This window comes from Octopus bimaculoides, chromosome 19 (assembly GCF_001194135.2).
Source record: "Octopus bimaculoides isolate UCB-OBI-ISO-001 chromosome 19, ASM119413v2, whole genome shotgun sequence".
In the NCBI taxonomy this organism is placed as follows: Eukaryota; Metazoa; Mollusca; class Cephalopoda; order Octopoda; family Octopodidae; genus Octopus; species Octopus bimaculoides.
The window spans coordinates 52,211,426-52,229,824 of NC_068999.1; the positions used below are offsets into that span (position 1 = coordinate 52,211,426).

General features: G+C 34.8%; 1 protein-coding gene across 11 annotated transcripts in view; it reads left to right on the forward strand.

Annotated features, from left to right (window-relative positions):
* The window catches only part of LOC106878180 (uncharacterized), a 174,402-nt gene that overhangs the window by 126,747 nt on the left and 29,256 nt on the right, over positions 1 to 18,399 (forward strand). For all 11 annotated transcript variants that reach the window (XR_008266175.1, XM_052974743.1, XM_052974735.1 and 8 more), the window contains 3 exons: positions 2,020 to 6,561; positions 9,916 to 9,982; positions 11,372 to 11,622. Coding sequence is in view for 10 of the 11 variants with exons in the window: in XM_052974743.1 (XP_052830703.1) it covers positions 2,020 to 6,561; positions 9,916 to 9,982; positions 11,372 to 11,622 (4,860 nt within the window). In the remaining variant the exon portion in view is untranslated. The remainder of the gene's footprint in view (positions 1 to 2,019; positions 6,562 to 9,915; positions 9,983 to 11,371; positions 11,623 to 18,399) is intronic.

Consider the following 18,399-nt stretch of genomic DNA (forward strand, 5'->3'; position numbering starts at 1 on the left):
ATATATATATATATATATATATATATATATATACTGGCCATTCATTGTGTTGGTGTGTGTATTCATTCGTACCAGTAATTATTGGTTGTAGTAAATACTATAGTATTTTGTATATGTGCATTTACACATGTATGCATACATACCCCTCATACTCCTTTGTATTGGCCAGTGACCGGTTGTTTTCACATGTACTGATTATTGACCTGTGCTACTAGTTGTGTAGATTTAGTGACTGTTGCTACTTCTGTAATAGTCATTTAACCCTAAGTCACTTGCATTGCTAGTAATGTGTGTACTAGTACTTCACTATTGTCTTGTATTGGTACCAGTCATTTACTGCTTTACATTAGTATTAACCCCTATTTGTATTAGTGATAGTAACAGTTTCTGTTGACTGTTAAATTATAGTAGTAATAGTGAAGGTGCATGACTCAATGGTTAGAGTGTCAGGCTCACAATCATGAGGTAGTGAGTTTGATTCTTGGACCGGGCTGTGTGTTGTGTTCTTGAGCAAGACACTGTATTTCACGTTGCTCCAGTTCATTCAGATGTAGGAATGAGCTACAGCATCACTGGTGCCAAGCTGTATTGGACCCTTTACCTTTCCCTTGGACAACATCGGTGGCATAGAGAGGGGAGGCTATGATGCATCGACAACTGCTGGTTTTCCATAAACAACCACCTTGCCTGGACCTGTGCCTCAGAGGGTAATTTTGTAGGTGCAATTCCATTGTCGTTCAAGACTGATGGGGGTGGGTTGTAGCTAAACCCTATCCTTAGACCATGGGGTGGTTGTAGGTGGGGAGGCATGCCTTCTCAACTCTAGCGAAAATATCCCTTATAAGAAGTTGGGTACTTTAAATAAACTGACTGCAAACAAACATCTCTGCTTGTCTGACCAAAGTTTAACTGTTAATGTATGACGTCAAAACTAGATGCACACACAAACTTCTTTTCAGTATCCATCTACCAAATTCCACTCACAAAAGGTGGTTGCTCCAGGGTTACAGATCAGAGAAGACACTTGCCCAAACTGCTGCACATTGGGATTGAACCCAATACCACATGGCTGCAAAGCAAACCTCTTAAATCACACTGAATCATGCTGCCCCAAATTAAGTATCTGCCCAACCTATGGAAAATGGACGTAAATGAAAATACACATTGTGTGTGTGTGTGTGTGTGTGTCTGTATGTGCATGATTATTTAGTTACATAGGCTAGTGGTACTAATTATAAAGATTTTTAACTTTGTCCCAAGACCTTACGAAATTGGCTCCAAGTTGTAAATGAAAAACAAGATGAACTCCAGAATGATGTGAACTCAGAATGTGGAGATGTAGCTGAATAATGCAAACTATTTCGTACACCAGCATTTTTGTCATCCAACTGCCCTAGCAGTACTAATAATAATGACCCTCCCTATTTATAAGCACATGGCCTGAAATTTTGGCAGAGGGGCCGACACGATTACATTGACCCTCAGTGCTTAACTGGTACTTATTTCATCGACCCTGAAAGGGTGAAAAGCAAAGTTAGCCTCAGCTGAATTTGAACTCAGAATGTAAAGATGAAGAAGTGTCGTTAAGCATTTTGTCCGACATGCTTACGATTCTGTCAGCTCACTGCTTTACTACTACAACTACTACTACTACTGATGATGACGATGATGACAATCCTCTCCACTATAGGCACAAGGCCTGAAATTTTGCGGGAGGGGACTAGTTGATTACACCGACCCAAGTGTTTCACTGGTATCTTGATTTATCAACCCTGAAAGGATGAAAGGCAAAGTTGACTTCAGCAGAATTTGAACTTAGGACAAGGACAGACAAAATGCTGCTAAGCATCTTTGCCTGGTTTGCTGATTATTCTACCAGCTCGTCACCTTCAACTAATAATGATAGTAATCTGTACATGTTCTGACTATTGACAGTTATGTATGAAAGTTTAAACAATTTATTCTATTTCCATTTAATTTGTTAACATGGAATTTTTTTTTTTTTTTTTGACTTTACAGACCTTAGAGAATGGTGAAATGGTATTGTTGCCTCAGACAAATCTACACCAAAGCTACCAGCAGCAACAGCAACCTCAAGATAACACTGTCTTACTCTCAGGAACACCTAATAATCAAGAACTGATTAAGGATTATTTTCATGATAGCCTGCCCAGCAGTTGCTGCTGCTCACATGTCTATTCTCAGAAAACTTCCTCATTTGGTAACGCTACTCAAAGACGTCCAGAATTCTGTGAGGCTATAATGAAGTCAAGTTGTAGTGGTACTATTTCTACTAGTATTACTAGTAGTAGTAGTATTAGTAGTAGTAGCAGTGGTGGCAATATTAGTAATTCAATGTCTAATCATGTACTTCAAATGGATTCTAATTCAAAGAGTACCAACGAATTTCTCAGTCTAGCACCAAACAGTATAAGTTCTCTGGAGACTTGTGGAGGCATGTACTGTGATTGCCCAATGAGTGCTTGCCAAGATATCTATTGTGATGGTTCGATATGCAGTTGTCAGAACATGAATTGTGATAGTGCCATGAGTGCATGCCAGGATGTTCATTTTAGTAGTTCAATGAATATTTGTTGTCGTGACATGTCTTGTAGCAGCTTTGCACCTCCAAACTTAAAGTGTCAAGGACAAATGATGCTTCCTAAACCAAATGCTTATGAAAGAAATTCCTACAAGAGCAATCAACCATTATCTAATGTTAATTCTAGCAAGGCCCAGGCCAATAGATTCTGGGATAAAAGAACATCTTTACAAACTCAAAAAGTCCCAAATACTTTTATATATGATTTATCATACAACAATGTAAATGAACAAATGGATAAGTGTATGGCTGTTAAAAGTGAAGACAATGAAAAGCTAATTTACTCTGACAAAAACCAAATTTGGCAATATACAACATGCCACCAGACTTTCCCATCAATTAAACATCAAAACAAAAATCCAAACTGTTGCTCTTTTCAAAATTCCCCAAACTCCATGCTTAAAGTAGAAAAATCAAAAATGTGGAATTGTGCTCACCAACCCCTCTCTGAAAATTTTGTCTATCAAGAACAACTTTGTAAAGCTTGTAACCCAACTATGGAATCTCAAGAAATAAGTGGTTCCATGCCAGCTATTAACTATTTACACACAAATATGAAATCAAGAAGGCCTGTGAATAATATGATTTGTAAGAGTTCAGCTGATTTAGTACCATCTCAAAAATATATGCACAATGGTCAACTTTTTTTCAATTCTGCCACCACTACTTCTACTAGTACTCTTACCACCACTTCTACCATCACAATGACAGCAACCACATACACCACTGCTACCACCACCACCACTGCTGCCTCCAGTAACTCCTTCTCACCTCATTGCTGTTCCTCCTGTTCTGTTCAACCTCTTAACTATAAATTATTTCCACCTAAAACTTCGGAATGTTCAACAACTGAAGTAGTTGACAGCAAAGTCTCATTACAATATGACCAACATTCTGTGATAAGCTTCATGTCTTCAGACTCCGAGAGTGATAACATGACTTGGTCAGCTAGTGAAGGAGGGAAAGAAGAGATGAACAAATCAAACAGTTCAGGTCGCAGCCTCCCAAGTCCACCTGTCTTCAAGAATGTTTCAGAGGCATTACATCGATTACCAGAAAGTCCTAAGGTGCCTTTGGTGTGCATGGAAGATGTTATTGTTATAGACTCCTCTCCTGGAAGTGATAGTTCTTCAAATGACACCCCAAATAATTCAAATACATTAAATAGTTCTGTCAAACCCCCAACTTCACAGCAGCAGTCTTTTAGAGCAAAGACAACTACGAACCCGAAATCAGTTAAAAAATTGTGTTTTGATGGAGAAAAATGTGAAAGCCAGTTTTCTAAGAATTCTAAAGAGAGTTCTAAAAATCACAGATCTCAAGAAATAACGAAAGAAAATCCAGCAAATTCTACAAGCAAAACGTCAGCATCACGCTCAAGTCAGAAAAATTCCATTATAAATAATAAACCCAATCCAGTCTTTTCAAGGAGTAACAGAATTCGTTCACCAAGCATCCGTTACAAGGATGATGTCTTGTCTTTTCCTTTAGTCTTTCCTAGTCGTTCAAGTCAGTCAGCTTCAAATAGAGTGAGTGAAATTGTACAGAAGTCCAGAGTGACCAATCGACGACGCCAATCAGATTTGGAAAAAGTTAAAGAGAAATCATCTGTGAAACCAGATGAAACAGTAACTTCCAAAAATTTAAAACGTCAAACAAAATATACTCCAGATACTAAATCTACCAGTTTACCTTTAGATCGGAGGAAAATGCTGCGGTCTTCAAATAAAGTAGAGGAAAAATCTCCAGTTAAATTGGAGAAAGATATCAAAATAGATGATAAAAATCCTGTACAAAATAAGGAAGTAGTTTTGAAACAGGAGCAGGAAGATCAAGTGGAATTTAAACAACCTGAAAATTTGCTAAATAAGATCTCACCATCTCTTCAAAATGAAGATGGATCTGATAAGTGTCACCAAGCAGTAGAATCTCCACCTAAGATTGTGGTGCAATCACACAAGGTCAACAAACCATGTAGTTTTGAAGACAGAGCAAAGAAACTTCATACAGCCACTGCATCAACTTGCCATACTAAAACGGAAAGAAAGCACAATTCTCATAACACTGCCACAACAACGTCTTTTACTAGCAACCAAATTCAGCCATCAACTAGTTCTGTAACTGCCAATTTTCCTTCAACCGTTAATACAGTCATTAGAGAGCCATTACCTCTTAGTATTTTATCAAGACCAGAAAAAGCAATATCCGAATGTAAAAAAAATTCTGCGTTTGTAAGCTCTGAATTGGACAGGTATCTTGCCGGAGAAGCTGAGTCAATTAATTCAAATGTGGATTTATCCTTTTCAAAAAATAAAGCGATTCTTCCCAAAAGTGGGCCATTTTTACCAACCAAAACAACTCCTTTCTGTGATAAAACTTACGCTTTTGAAGGTAATGAAAAGTCAAATGAGAAAACTCTTCAAAAGACAACTGGCATTGTTTATAATACAAGAAGTAAATGTAGCAGTAGTTCTGTTGCTGTCCACGATAGTGATAAGATTATTGTTGATAATCATCTTCATGTTGATGTTTTTGATATGGATAATGACGCAAATGATAAAACTGGTAATGTTACTAACGATAATAGAGATAATGTTAACAAAAATACTGGCAATATTATAAATGATAATCCTGATTATGTTACAAATGGAAATAATGATAATGTTACAAATGATAATTCCAATATTGTTACAAATAAAATTACTGTTAATTTTACAAATGATAATGTTACAAACGATAATAACTTTAGTGTTACTAATGATTATAATGATAATGTTATTAGTGATAATATCGATAATGTTACGAACAATTACACTGATAATGTTTGTAATGATAATATCGACATTGGCAATGTTAATGTTAAGGATACTGTTAATAATTCTGTTAATAATAATACTGTTAACAAAACTTATGATAATAATAATAATAATAGAGAAAACAATCATAACAATGATAATGCTGAAAGATTATCATTGCCATGTAATAGTTCAGTGAAAGATAGAGTCGATTCAAGTGTTAATGAAACCAAGGCAGGTAATTCATTTAGTTCAGTATATAGCAATCACCTGATTGAGTTGACTGCTGTAAGTAAAAAGATTTCAGCTAACAATTTACCTGAATCTAGTCAGTCCAAGTCATACTCTTCAGGGACTTCAAGTCTGTACGAACCAGACTTTGATGAAGTTGATGGCATTTTGTTTATGTCCTTCCCATCTGAGGAATCTTTACAGGCTCACATTGCTGTTGAACGTAAGGATAATTGGGAATCTACTACTGGTCATATGTCTAGTATTTCTAATATTCTCAGTTTCCATCGCTGGAAGGAAACTCATCAAGAGGAGAAGTTTCCTAGGCCAGCATTCGACAAAAACATGAACCTTCGGGGCTTACACATGCGATTAAAAAGATACTGCAAACTTCTACGGTCTGAATGGCTCAAAATTAAACAGAAGAATTTAACCAGAAATAACCACAGAAAAGCTTTCAAGTTCAGTCGATTCCAGATGGCCACAAGAAGCAAGAGATGGACCAGGACTAATAGTGCTCTTTGTGCAGGCAGGAGCATAACATCGCGGAACAAAACTGCTGGTAAATTTCAAAAACTTCACTGGCGAACAGAAGCTCGGCTTCTTCGAGGTTTGAAACCGGAAGAAGTCCGACAAATGGGAATGAAGAAGAAACGTAGAAAGAAGTTCATTTTTACTCACCGCAAGGGTTGCAAAAGACAGGATGCTTCCGGAAATGAGGACTCTGATAGTGGCAGTAGCAAGAATTCTATGGAAGAAGATGCTGTTAGCCATACTTCAGTAGTAAAAGAGGTGAAGGAAGTGAAATGTGGAAAGAATGGTTACATCCATCCTATGCGCAGCTGTTGTAGGAAAGAGAAGGTGGTATCAGTTGAAGAGAAGATGTCAAAAGCTGTTAGAAGTTGTAAATCTCATTCTGATGAAGAAAAACCTGTAAGTATATGATGCCTTTTCCATAATTCCCCTCACGTATACATATGAACGTCCATACATACCACTTTGCCAAACTCTCTCCCTACTACATGCACACACACACACACACACACACACACTCTCTCATTCTGTTTCAGTTGTTGACTGTCGCTGAGGTACTGCTTTGATGAGTTTAGTTGAACAAATGAACCCCAGTACTTTGTTTCTTTTAGTCTGGTGCCTGTTTTATTGGTTTCTTTTGCCATACTGCTATGGTATGAGAATGTACAAGTAATGGGGGCACAAACACAGACATATATACACATCCACACGTGTGTGTGCATGCACACTCACACACACAGACATGATGCGCTTCACAAGGCATTGGTTTACCCAGGGCTAGAAAACATTTGCTCAAGGTGTCATGCAGTGGGCCTGAAACAAGCCTTGTGATTGCAAAGTGAACTTCTTCAGTAAACAGCCATGCTAGTAATATATAAATATTTACACATGTATGTTACTGGGTCAGGACTAAAAGAGGAATGAAAGGGGTCCATAAGTAAAAAAAATGGTTGAGAACCACTGCACTATCATAAGTAATAGCAACTCAATAGTTATTACATATTTTGTTTGTTTCTAATCTTGAGCTTGAAACAGTCCTTTTATTGACTTGGATGAAGTTCACTGTGTATATATACAGTGTATATATATACAATCCTTACATGACATGCATGAGTGTTAGTGATGCCCTTATAACTTGATGAGTTGCAGGTTATCAGTGAAGTGGTCCTTTTTTAAAGGGCATATTTATTTGCAGCCATGGATGTGTGGTTAAGAAGCTTGTTTCCCAACCACATGGTTTCAGATTTAGTCCCACTCTGCAGTGCTTTGGACATGTTTTCTACTATAACCCAAGCCAACCAAAGCTTTGTGAGTGGATTTCATAGAAGGAAACTGAAAGAAGCCCATCATAATAGATATATATGTGTGTGTGAGTATGTTTGTGTCTTTTTGTCTTGACATGGTGTGATTGTTGTAAATTAATATCATTCATTTCTCATATTTGGCAAAAGCATGTTTTGTTATGGGGAAAATATGACCTTGCTTGGAAACAGATGAGGATTAACCACAAGAAGGGTATCCAACCATGGACAATCTACCTCAATAAACTGCATCCAACTCATGCAATCAATAGCAAGGCTGATGTTAAAACAATGATAGATTGATTTGTGTATGACACATGCTTTCCCCTACAGATTTTTGTACCTAATTATAAGGTTGCATGCATTATATTTGTAAGAAGTATTCCCCACTCCTTTTTTATATTTATTTATCCAGTCAAGTGTGCCACGATATTCAGGATGGTATGACAGAAGTAGATTAGTTATGTTGTCCAAGCTAACTGATGTGTAATGAGGAGTTATGATCATTATAATAATGTTAAATTTTTCTTTTTGTCATAGTAATAACGCTTAGCTCAGTTGGCTGGCAAGTCTCATTAAATTATTACCTTCAGCTTTCAATATAGAGGGCCAGAATGTAATATTACCTTTATTGAAAAGTACTACTTGAATTATTTAACATGAAGATTAAATTAATGCTTTGTTTTTGTACTCGGTTTGCAAGATTCTTTATGTGAATTTGTGTATTGAAACAAATTTTGTTGTTGTCTTGGGAGAGTTGTAACGCCAATATTAATAGCACATGCACTGGTTCAGTTCCACTCCATTATTAGTCAATTGTTTAAATATCCATCCAATTAACTAATCAATTGTCTGTTTAACCCTTTAGCATTCAGATTACTCTGTCAAATTTAATACTTGTTCTCATTGTTTTGAATTAATCATGCATTATCTTATAACTTCAAGATTTCAATGATGTAATTGTTTAGTTTTAAGAATGACATTGTAGAGTAAGTATGAGAGGTCAGATCTGGCCAGTTTGAACATAGAACTAGTAGACTTTTTGGCCTGGATATGGCTGGTTTAAATACTAAAGAGTTAACTTAGTTAAACAATCTTTTTTTTTTTTTTTTTTTTTTTTTTGTTCATCAGGCAAACAAACACGGCTTCTGTAACTAAGTGGGAGAAATATACTGAAAAGGTTACAGATGGCAAAGAAAGAACTTTGATGAACAAAAAAGACAAAAAAAAAAGATTGCTTAACCAACTAGTTAAACGATTGATTAGTTAACAGTTGACTAATAATAGAGGAGTGAAATTGAATCTGTGTGTGTGTTATTAATATTGGGGTAGTGTCTCTCTCAAGACACAGCATAAATTAATAAATTTAATCAATAAATGTAAATATAAATTGAGGAAGAACATTCTTTAATTATCTTTTATTTGCTTCATTCATTGGACTGCAGCCGTACCAGAGCATCATCACCTTGAAGGTTTTAGTCAAACAAGTCAAAAGACCAGCTTTGTCCCATTCTGCATCAAGCTGAATCTCCTTGAGAATCACATTAAGGGTACACGTGTCTGTGGAGTGCTCAGCCACTTGCATGTTAATTTCATGAGCAGGCTGTTCCGTTGATCGGTTCATCTGGAACTTTTGTCATTGTAGCTGACACAGCGCCAGTTAGTATATACATTTCTATTGAATGAACAAAAGTATTTTAACTCTTTAACATTCAGATTACTTTGTCAAATTTTACAATGCTTATTTATTCACATTGTTCTAAAGTAATCTTGCATTATCTCACATGTAGCTTTGTATATTTTTAGAATGATGTTGTATGGTATGTGCGAGAGGCCAAATCTGGCTGGTTTTGACCATAAAATCAAGTAAAATATTTGGGCTTGATATGGCCTGTTTCGATGCTAATGGGTCAAATGGAAATGTTTATATTGTTATATTCTGCATTCGCCTTTTCATCCTTCCACACTGGTATCTTATCGCTTGTTGACTTTACAGCCTACAGGAAAGTTCAAAGGTCACTTCTGAATTTGTTTGTCTTTAGAAGTCATGAACTTTTCCAATGTATTTTAAAAGGACTAAACAGTTTTGTTTATGCATCCTAATACGTTTTTAAAAAATGTATTTTATACACAAGATTTTTTTCCTGAGATTTAGCAGCTCAAATTTGTAGTGCTTATTTATACACAAATGTATGTTATATGCAAATAAATTTGGTTAAAGGTGGGTCAGTGTGTTCTCAAACACGTGCTAATATATGCTTCATTTAACTTGTTTACATTGACAACTCTCACAAAATGTTGTTAAGTTAAGCTTTCTTACAGACATAGAGTAGTTCAGAGGGAGACAAGTTTTGCTTTGCTTTTTTTTTTCATAAAATATAAACCAAGATAGTTTTCTAACAATACTGGTTTATTAATCTTGTTTTTAATGAGTTTATTATATTTCTTGCAGGTCATTGAAAAATCAGCTCATTTGTTGTATCAGTCAGATGAAATGCATGCCATTAGGAAACTTGGAGGTAAATCTTTGTGCTTTCTCTTCTCTTTCATTTAAATATAAAAAGATCCTTAATAGCTTATTAGTATTGTGCCCCTTTTTTTACTGTGATTTGTATTCTACACAAAGAAACTGTTTTGTTTTGCTGCATTCAGAATCTGTATTTATTTTCTAAGCTAACCATTGTGAAATACTTAGGATCTCTTTGGTGACCATATTAAAACACTTATCTTTTCTGTACCATTGTAAATTTGGATAAAATGTGACGTTTGATAGGACTAAATAGTTTGGCAAAAGCTTTCAGTTTTAAACGAAATAAAGGAACGGAGTTCTGTGATGTTTATTATGCTTTGTCATGGGTATTGGCAAGGACATAGAGGCATAAACATAAAATTTCATTGGTTTATTAAGAAACGTTTGTTGTTATCAAATATTTTAGGCATGCTTTCTATAATGCCCTCCATAATGCCAAACCATTTTACAGAGTGTATGTTACCTTGTGCTTTTTACATGGCACCAGCACCAAAATAGATGTTGATAATTAGATACATGTACACACATTTGAAAATATAAATTTTGTTATGGTTTTATATATTACCATACAGTAATGAGGACTTGCATTCACAATTTGCTTTATTAACCCTTTAGCATTTAATCTGGCCATATCCAACCCAAATATTCTGTACATTTTAAGTTCAAACTGGCTGTGTCTAACCTCTCACACCTACCCTAAGATGTCATTCTAAAAATAAACAATCACATGATCAAAGTCCTGAAACTATGAGATGATGCATGATTGATTCAAAAAATGTCATTTGACAGGAAAAAGATTAACCATGAGCTGTTAATGGAGCTTGGTTTTGTTGGAGAAACCATGCGAAACAAGACTGGAGTCTGGTGCAGCCCTTCAGCTTACCAGCCATGGTCAAACCATCCAATCCATGCCAGCATGGACAACGGGCATTAAATGATGTTGATGATACTCTGTCAAATTTAATGCGTATTTCTTTACATTGTTTTGAATTATGCATTATCTTGTAGTTTTCAGATTTTGGTGGTGCCATTGTTTATTTTTACAATGACATTATAGGGTAGGTGTGAGAGGCCAGTTTGAACGTAAAACACAGTAGAATATTTTGGCTGGATACAGCGGGATTAAATGCTAAACGGTTAATGCCTATCCTGTTTATTTGCTCAAGGAATATCCCTGACTCTCTCTTTCTCTCTCTCTCTCTCTCTCTTGTCTCACATACGCACAGATATGAACAAATAATAAATAACTGCATGGGCAGTACACATACATACACACTCAGACACATAAAGAAGAGTGTTTCTAAAATGAAATTGTTTTTGATTTGATATAAAGTAAAGATTAGCCATGAGATGTTGATGGAGCTTGTTTTTGTTGTAGAATTTGAGCTGAATGAACCTTCAATACGGAAAAGGACAAGAAGTCAGGTAGAATATTTCAAAGACCAACAAACAAAGAACCAACGTCCCAATAATAGTCTGCCGCTGACTACTTTTACTCAAAGTATGGCCCAGGCAGCCACATCAGCTCTCCATGACAACTTCATCAGAAAGAATGGTTCTGCTGCCACATTGGCTGCTTTCTCTGATGGCAAACACGACACAGATATGTTCACACAGGTGGACTCTGTGGTATGTAGAGTCCATTTAGGATTTTTTTCTCTCTTCTTAATCTATAATAATAATAATGATTTCTTTATTTTTTAATAATGAATGACAATAATAATAATAATAATAATCCAAAGTTCATCGATAACTTTTTTGTCAAGAATCTTTAGAATTTGGTACAAATACTAAGATTTGTAGAAAATGGTTTTCTCTTGTGTATTAGGAAAAAGTATCTTTTTACTATGATATCTTCTGTTGCTATTTTGATTATTATTATTATTATTTCCAAATATATCATCTAATACTACAATCCTTATTTATTAATTAATTTTTTAATCTTGGTTAATACTATCCCATTGGTCACCAAATTGTGTGTGCTGTTTACGGAATGCTGCTTCTGCTAAGTGACTTACACGTGTTCTAGTACTTAGCTGCCAAAAATTTGACGCTAGCCAAATGCTTCTCACTAGCCAGCAACTGAACTGCTTTAACAGAAGCTTTTTTAAAATTTATTTAGCAGCTAGTTATGTTTATGTGTGATATTTTCCACCATTTTTTTTGTATCCCATTTATTTTTTTCTTCATATTTCAATATATATTTTAATTCCATGATTATATTTGTAAGAAATAATTCACTTATATTATAAATTCTTCATTATTGACTTTATTACTTGTGTTTAGAATGAAAATGCTAATATGCATAAAAAGATACTTCGAAGAGCAATTCTTTTTCTAATACTATTATTGAAGATACTTCGAAGAGCAATTCTTTTTCTAATACTATTATTGAATGCGAGCTAAAGGAAATTTAGCTGTTGCTTCTAACAAGGTGACCAGATAGACTACTCTTGTTGACCTGGAGTAAAGTTTAAGTAGGCGAGTGTTATTGGTTTGAGGTTAACTTTCGACAAGTTGGATCCTCAGCCAAGAAGTTTCAATGACTGGCTTTCTTTATCATTTCCTTTCACTTGTCATTGAATACTCTTAGTAACATAGTAAGTACACCAAGTGTTATTTTGACTGTACTCTGTATGTGAACATATCTTAATGGAAAGAATATTAGGAAAATAAAAAAGCTTGAAAGCTGAGAAACTAAACATTTATTTATAATTTAGTTACAAGATGCTTCTCTCAGTGTTGTGTTGGCACTGCGTCGCTTACGACGTCGAAGGTTCCAGTTGATCCGATCAACGGAACAGCCTGCTCGTGAAATTAACTTGCAAGTAGCTGAGCATGTTAATTTCACATGTACCCTTAACATAGTTCTCGGGGATATTCAGCGTGACAGTGTGACAAGGCTGACCCTTTGAATTACAGGCACAACAGAAACAGAAAGTAAGAGTGAGAGAAAGTTGTGGTGGAAGAGTACAGCAGGGTTTGTCACCATCTCCTGCCGGAGCCTCGTGGAGCTTTAGGTGTTTTCGCTCAATAAACACTCACAACACCCGGTCTGGGAATCGAAACCGCGATCCTATGACCGCGAGTCCGCTGCCCTAACCACTGGGCCATTGTGCCTCCACGTTTCTCTCAGTAACATTGCAGAAAAGAAGTTTCTTGGTGGAGTGGGGTTATTTTCTGTTAGTCACTCTTTGTTCTAATCAAAGGAAAAGTAAAAGGTAACCAATCAAAAGCTTTATACTGGATCTATGGGTTCAATAGACCGATGGTCTTGAGTTTGATTGCATAAGCCACAATATTTAATCATAAATGAGTCTTTAGTTTTTACATCAACAACATTAACCCTTTAGCATTCAGATTGCTCGTCAAATGTAACGTTTATTTATTCACATTATTTTGAATTAATCCTGTATTATCTTGTAACTTGGAAATTTTGATGATGTGACTGTTTATTTTTAAAATGCCATTGTAGGGTAGGTGTGAGAGGCCTGATATGGCCAGTTTAAATATTAAATGGTCAAGTAGCTGGGAAATTACTGTAACCACTGGACTGGGTGTCAGCCCCTTAGAAGCAGCATTCCTTTAGCTAAGTAAATCAGAGCTCATAAAATTAACTGCCCATAAAATGCCTGTGGTGAATATGAGCCACATCTTGAGTTAGTCCAGTAATAACCATTTCACCACCTTATTTATGCCAGTTAGCAAAATAAATCAAGTATTTTATAACTATACTAACAGTGGTTGTAAGGGTTAAGCCAATATGAATGGAATCATAATTTAGCAAGTATAGTCAAAATCAATACTCCCTTTAAGTGTAGTTTTCTGGTTCTAAGCATTGCTACTTGGTCAATTTTTGTCATTGTGATCATTTTGTCTGTGTTAGCTGTTTGGTCGTGAAGTTTAGGACATGAAACAAGTGATTTCAGCTGACATAATTTTGTTGGGAAAACTTGGCTGCTATTTTTGTTTAATGAAACTCTTGTGGAATATCCAACCTCCAAATAATTTCCATTGAGTTTTCAAGTTTTTTGAAAGATTTTTTAAAAAGTTGTAACAATATGAAAATTTTAATCGTTTATGACAAAATTTGATTCTGTTTAAAAATGAAAGTTTGAAAATTTAGTGTTAATATTGATGTTGTTATATCGTCAGAGAAAAATGAGTATTTAAAACTGTGGTTAAGCTTACTTCACTACAAAGCTGTTTGTTATTTTACCTCCTGCTTTACTTAAAAGATCGTATTGTGTTGGAATAACTTCCAGTGTAGTTCTATCTGCAGGAGTGAAAAACTTTATAAAATGTATATACTTTTTCTGTCTGGTTTCTTTTGTAGTTTGCCTTTTTATCCATTCCTCATCTCATTTTGGTATACTGTTTACTTTTGTTATAAACTTATATCTAGAACTTTCTGAATAATGTCCTATCCATTTAATTAAAAGCTGAAGTTTTTTGTCTTAGCAGTTTTTTTATGCTGTAGTCTCAAATATTTCCTGTTCCTTGGGGAAAAAAAAAACTGCATTAAAATAGCTTATAGCTGTTTTCTATATTGTGCTCTGTTTTCTCCAATCATTGCATATCATCCACATTTCTGGTTGTTTGCTTCATTATTATTTCTATCATCCTTTAGTGACTTGACTTAAATACCTTCCCATCCATTCCATTCATGTCTTCTCACTACTTCTGTTGTGACTTTTGCATAGAGAAGTTGATGTCACCTTCATCTCTGTTTAATCCTCTTAAAAAAAAAAAAAAAAACACTAGAGAGCAGCATAATTGTTATTTTAACTTTGAAGCGTTCATAAATTTCTGAAAAGTGTTTTTGATGGTTCTTCATTCTTTTAAAATAATGAAATGAAAGATTCATGCTAAATGTTCAAGCTTGGGTTAAACTGACATGTAAAGAGTCAAATTTGACTTGTTTTGTTTCAATATCTTTCTTTAGGTGACATCGTTAACTATGGCAACCTGATTTCCTTCAACTGGTAACTTAGGAGCTAACCCCACTACCTTTGCTAAACGGAACGAAAATCTTAGGCCTGTAAGTCAAGTCACACTTCTGTAGGTAGTCAGCAAACATGATTTCAAAGCATTAAAGAGACGTGTCTTCACTGCTGAAGAAGAACTAGTTTGTTTATAGCTAGCTGCTTAGCTTCTATCTGTGTGCTGACAATATCATTCTTATTTTGTCACTTAAATTTTAACACTTCCATTAACTTGATTCAAATGCTATAGAATTTACACATTTATATGCAAGCTACTAGAGTATCTCCACACCAAATGTTTGTTTATGTTTAGACTAAACTGAATACTGTTGAATGTTTATTGTATTGTTTGTAAATAGTTCATCAACTTGGCATATAGCTTATTTATAGATGCATCTCAAGTTTTCTTTGTGCATTTCTTTTGAAATATTAAGATACCTTAGTTCATTTGATTCTTGAGAAAGAAAAAAAAAGATCCATATATGGATGTGAACTTAACTTAGAGAGCTTAGGGCATTCAGTGGACTGATTGGCTGATATTCTTGCATGTTTCTTCTTCGTTGTATGAGTTATGTCTTGCACTGTTTCAAGTAAATATTTGTGAAATATAAGTGATATCCTATATCAACAGAGGGTACAGACAATAACCTTTTTTTAGTAGGTAAAATATTAAGTCATTTCTTGCTTTATATGGAGAGGTGGTGATGGGGGAGACTGTTTGCCCCTCCCCCCCTTTTTTTTTATAGATTTAAAAAAGACATCCGGATCATATAATCTGTAGGGTAACTTTTTTGTTGCATCTGATTTTTAACTTTTTCTTTTTATATGGTTTAGGGAGAAGGAGGGCATCCTATGATGCTTTTCAGAGCCTCAAACTCTGGTGGGGGGGGGGGAATGATGCACTTATTCTCAGATCAGATATCTGGTCTGAATGTTTGCTATTGAGTGGATTCTGCCAAAGGTACCCAAGGGCCAGGTGGTGGAGTTTAACTGGGTTGTATATTAAATCTGCCATTCCAAAAGCAGAAATAGGCCCTCTGATAGGCTTCCACACAGTTTCCACTTACCAGATTTCACGAGGCTTTATTGAACCCAAAACTATGTCTGAAGACATGTAAACCTATGCAGTTGTGGGCATCTTCACTAAACAACCAAGCCTACACTGTTAACCTGATAGTTTTTTTTTTAACAGGTCTATAGAATAGATATTGTTCATCAAATACTTCTAAACAAAGATTCAAGTTTTCATAGAAACAGATACGGATACAGATTTATTTGTGTTATTTTGGATAAAAGCTTAGCATCTGACCATTCCCTCTTGTCATGGCTCATAAAGTAATAATAATATTGAACAGCTTTTTTTTGTCCATCTTCATATTCTGAGTTAAATTCTGCCAAGGTCAACTTTGCCTTTTATCCTTTTGGGATTGATGAAAAAAAAAAGACACCGGTGAAGCACTTGGGTCAATGTATTCAACTCACCTCCTTCCCCCAAATTGCTGGCCTTGTGCCAAAATTTGATACCAATATCGAACAGCTTTGTGATGAAGTGAACTTGATTACCATAATATGTAGTATTAAAGTCTGGGACTTACATTATGTGCTCCCAATTGAAAAAAACCCAACAAAAAACACTACAAAAAAGCAATAGTTTTTCTAGTGACATTCCCTGACTTGTCATTATGTTTGCATGAGTTGTTGATTTCAAATCTGGATCAACATAATTTTTCTGTCAACATATAACTGTCTTATTCCTTATACATACCCTATAATAATAGTTGTCCCATGGATTAACAAACTCCTTAAAAGTTTTCCCCTCTCACAGTTCTAATCCAGCATGGGATGGATCTACAAAGCCAGACATGTTTAATGGTGGCAGGATTACTGGTAACAACTGAATTTATGAAGTAAAAGTGGCAGGTATTTTATTTTTTCTACAGGAGCTTGTAAAATTCATGTAACTTGTCTAAAGGAAAATCAATACAATAGCTGTAACAGTTTTTGGACCTACTTCAGTCACTTTAGCTTCTTCAAATATTCCACTTGATTAATTTTAGTTAGAGATATTCTGGATTCTCATGGCATTGTTTCCACACGTTGATATTTTCAAATCTAAAAGTCTCTGAAAGGCATTAGACATAGAGGAATACATTTTTAAGGATTATTAGTATATAAATGTACCATCTTTGAGAAGAATGGGTTTAATCTTTCTTTTGAAGCATAAGATTATGTCTTGACATTACTTAGTAGTAATCCTGGTTCATATTTTTTGACAAGGACATGTCATTCAAAATACTTCTAATAACCTATAGACAATATTCCCTTAAAGTACTTTGCTACGTCAGATTTGTCTTTATATTACGCAATGAGATGGTTGTGCCGTATGGAGTTTTTTAGTCAGTGTTTGTTAACATTTGTGTTGTGGAAAACTGTTTCATTATTTAGGCATTCATGACTGTTCATCTATTAATATTAAAGTCTTTCCATTTCATATATATGTATGTATATATATATATATATAATATATACTGTCTACAGACAAGACTGTAAACATACATTAATTCAATACTCTAAGATATTATGAGAGAATGTAGCTCATTGGCAAGCAGTGTAAGTACAATGTAACTGATGGATATTTTGTCAGCTTGCCCTATTGATTGTTAAAATGCATCATCAACAGTCTACTGGGTTATACTCCAATACCCATATTACTTTCAAACAGCTTTCTAGAAAAGTACTGATAATACAGTTCTACATGATTATTCCACATTTTCTACTGTAGCTATACGCGTAGTATACTTCTCATTCTAAGCAAAATATACTTTTCATCATAACCACTATATACTTTTCATTATAACCACTACATACTTTTCATTATAACCACTACATACTTTTCATCATAAAACAGTATACTTTCATTATAAACATAGTATCTTATTGTTTAAAGAAATATATTCTATACACTGAGGTTCAAAAGTACTTTACAAAATTCATCAGGCATAACTGGTTCACCTCACTTACTTGCATGGTTTTCTACTAGATTTATGGTCACCTGCATCTTGTTCACATAGTAACTGACAATCTGCACTATTTATTTTTGTAGTGATTAACTTTCTGTGTCTCTCTTGTGCATCATGTTAATATGTTAAACTTTTGCATACTGTCTCAGATGGACATTTCCTTTCATTCTGTGTTAAAAGTTGCACCAATATTACATTGATTATTCATATTTTCTATTATCTCATACAATCTGTAATAATGTGCCTTCCTTGTACAGCATGTAACAATTTGTGTTTATATTTGCATGATGTGTGACAGCATCTACTCTGTCACTTGTAGCAATAGTCACTTGTTTATATTTGTGTGTGTATATATATATATATATATATATATATATATATATATATATATATATATATAT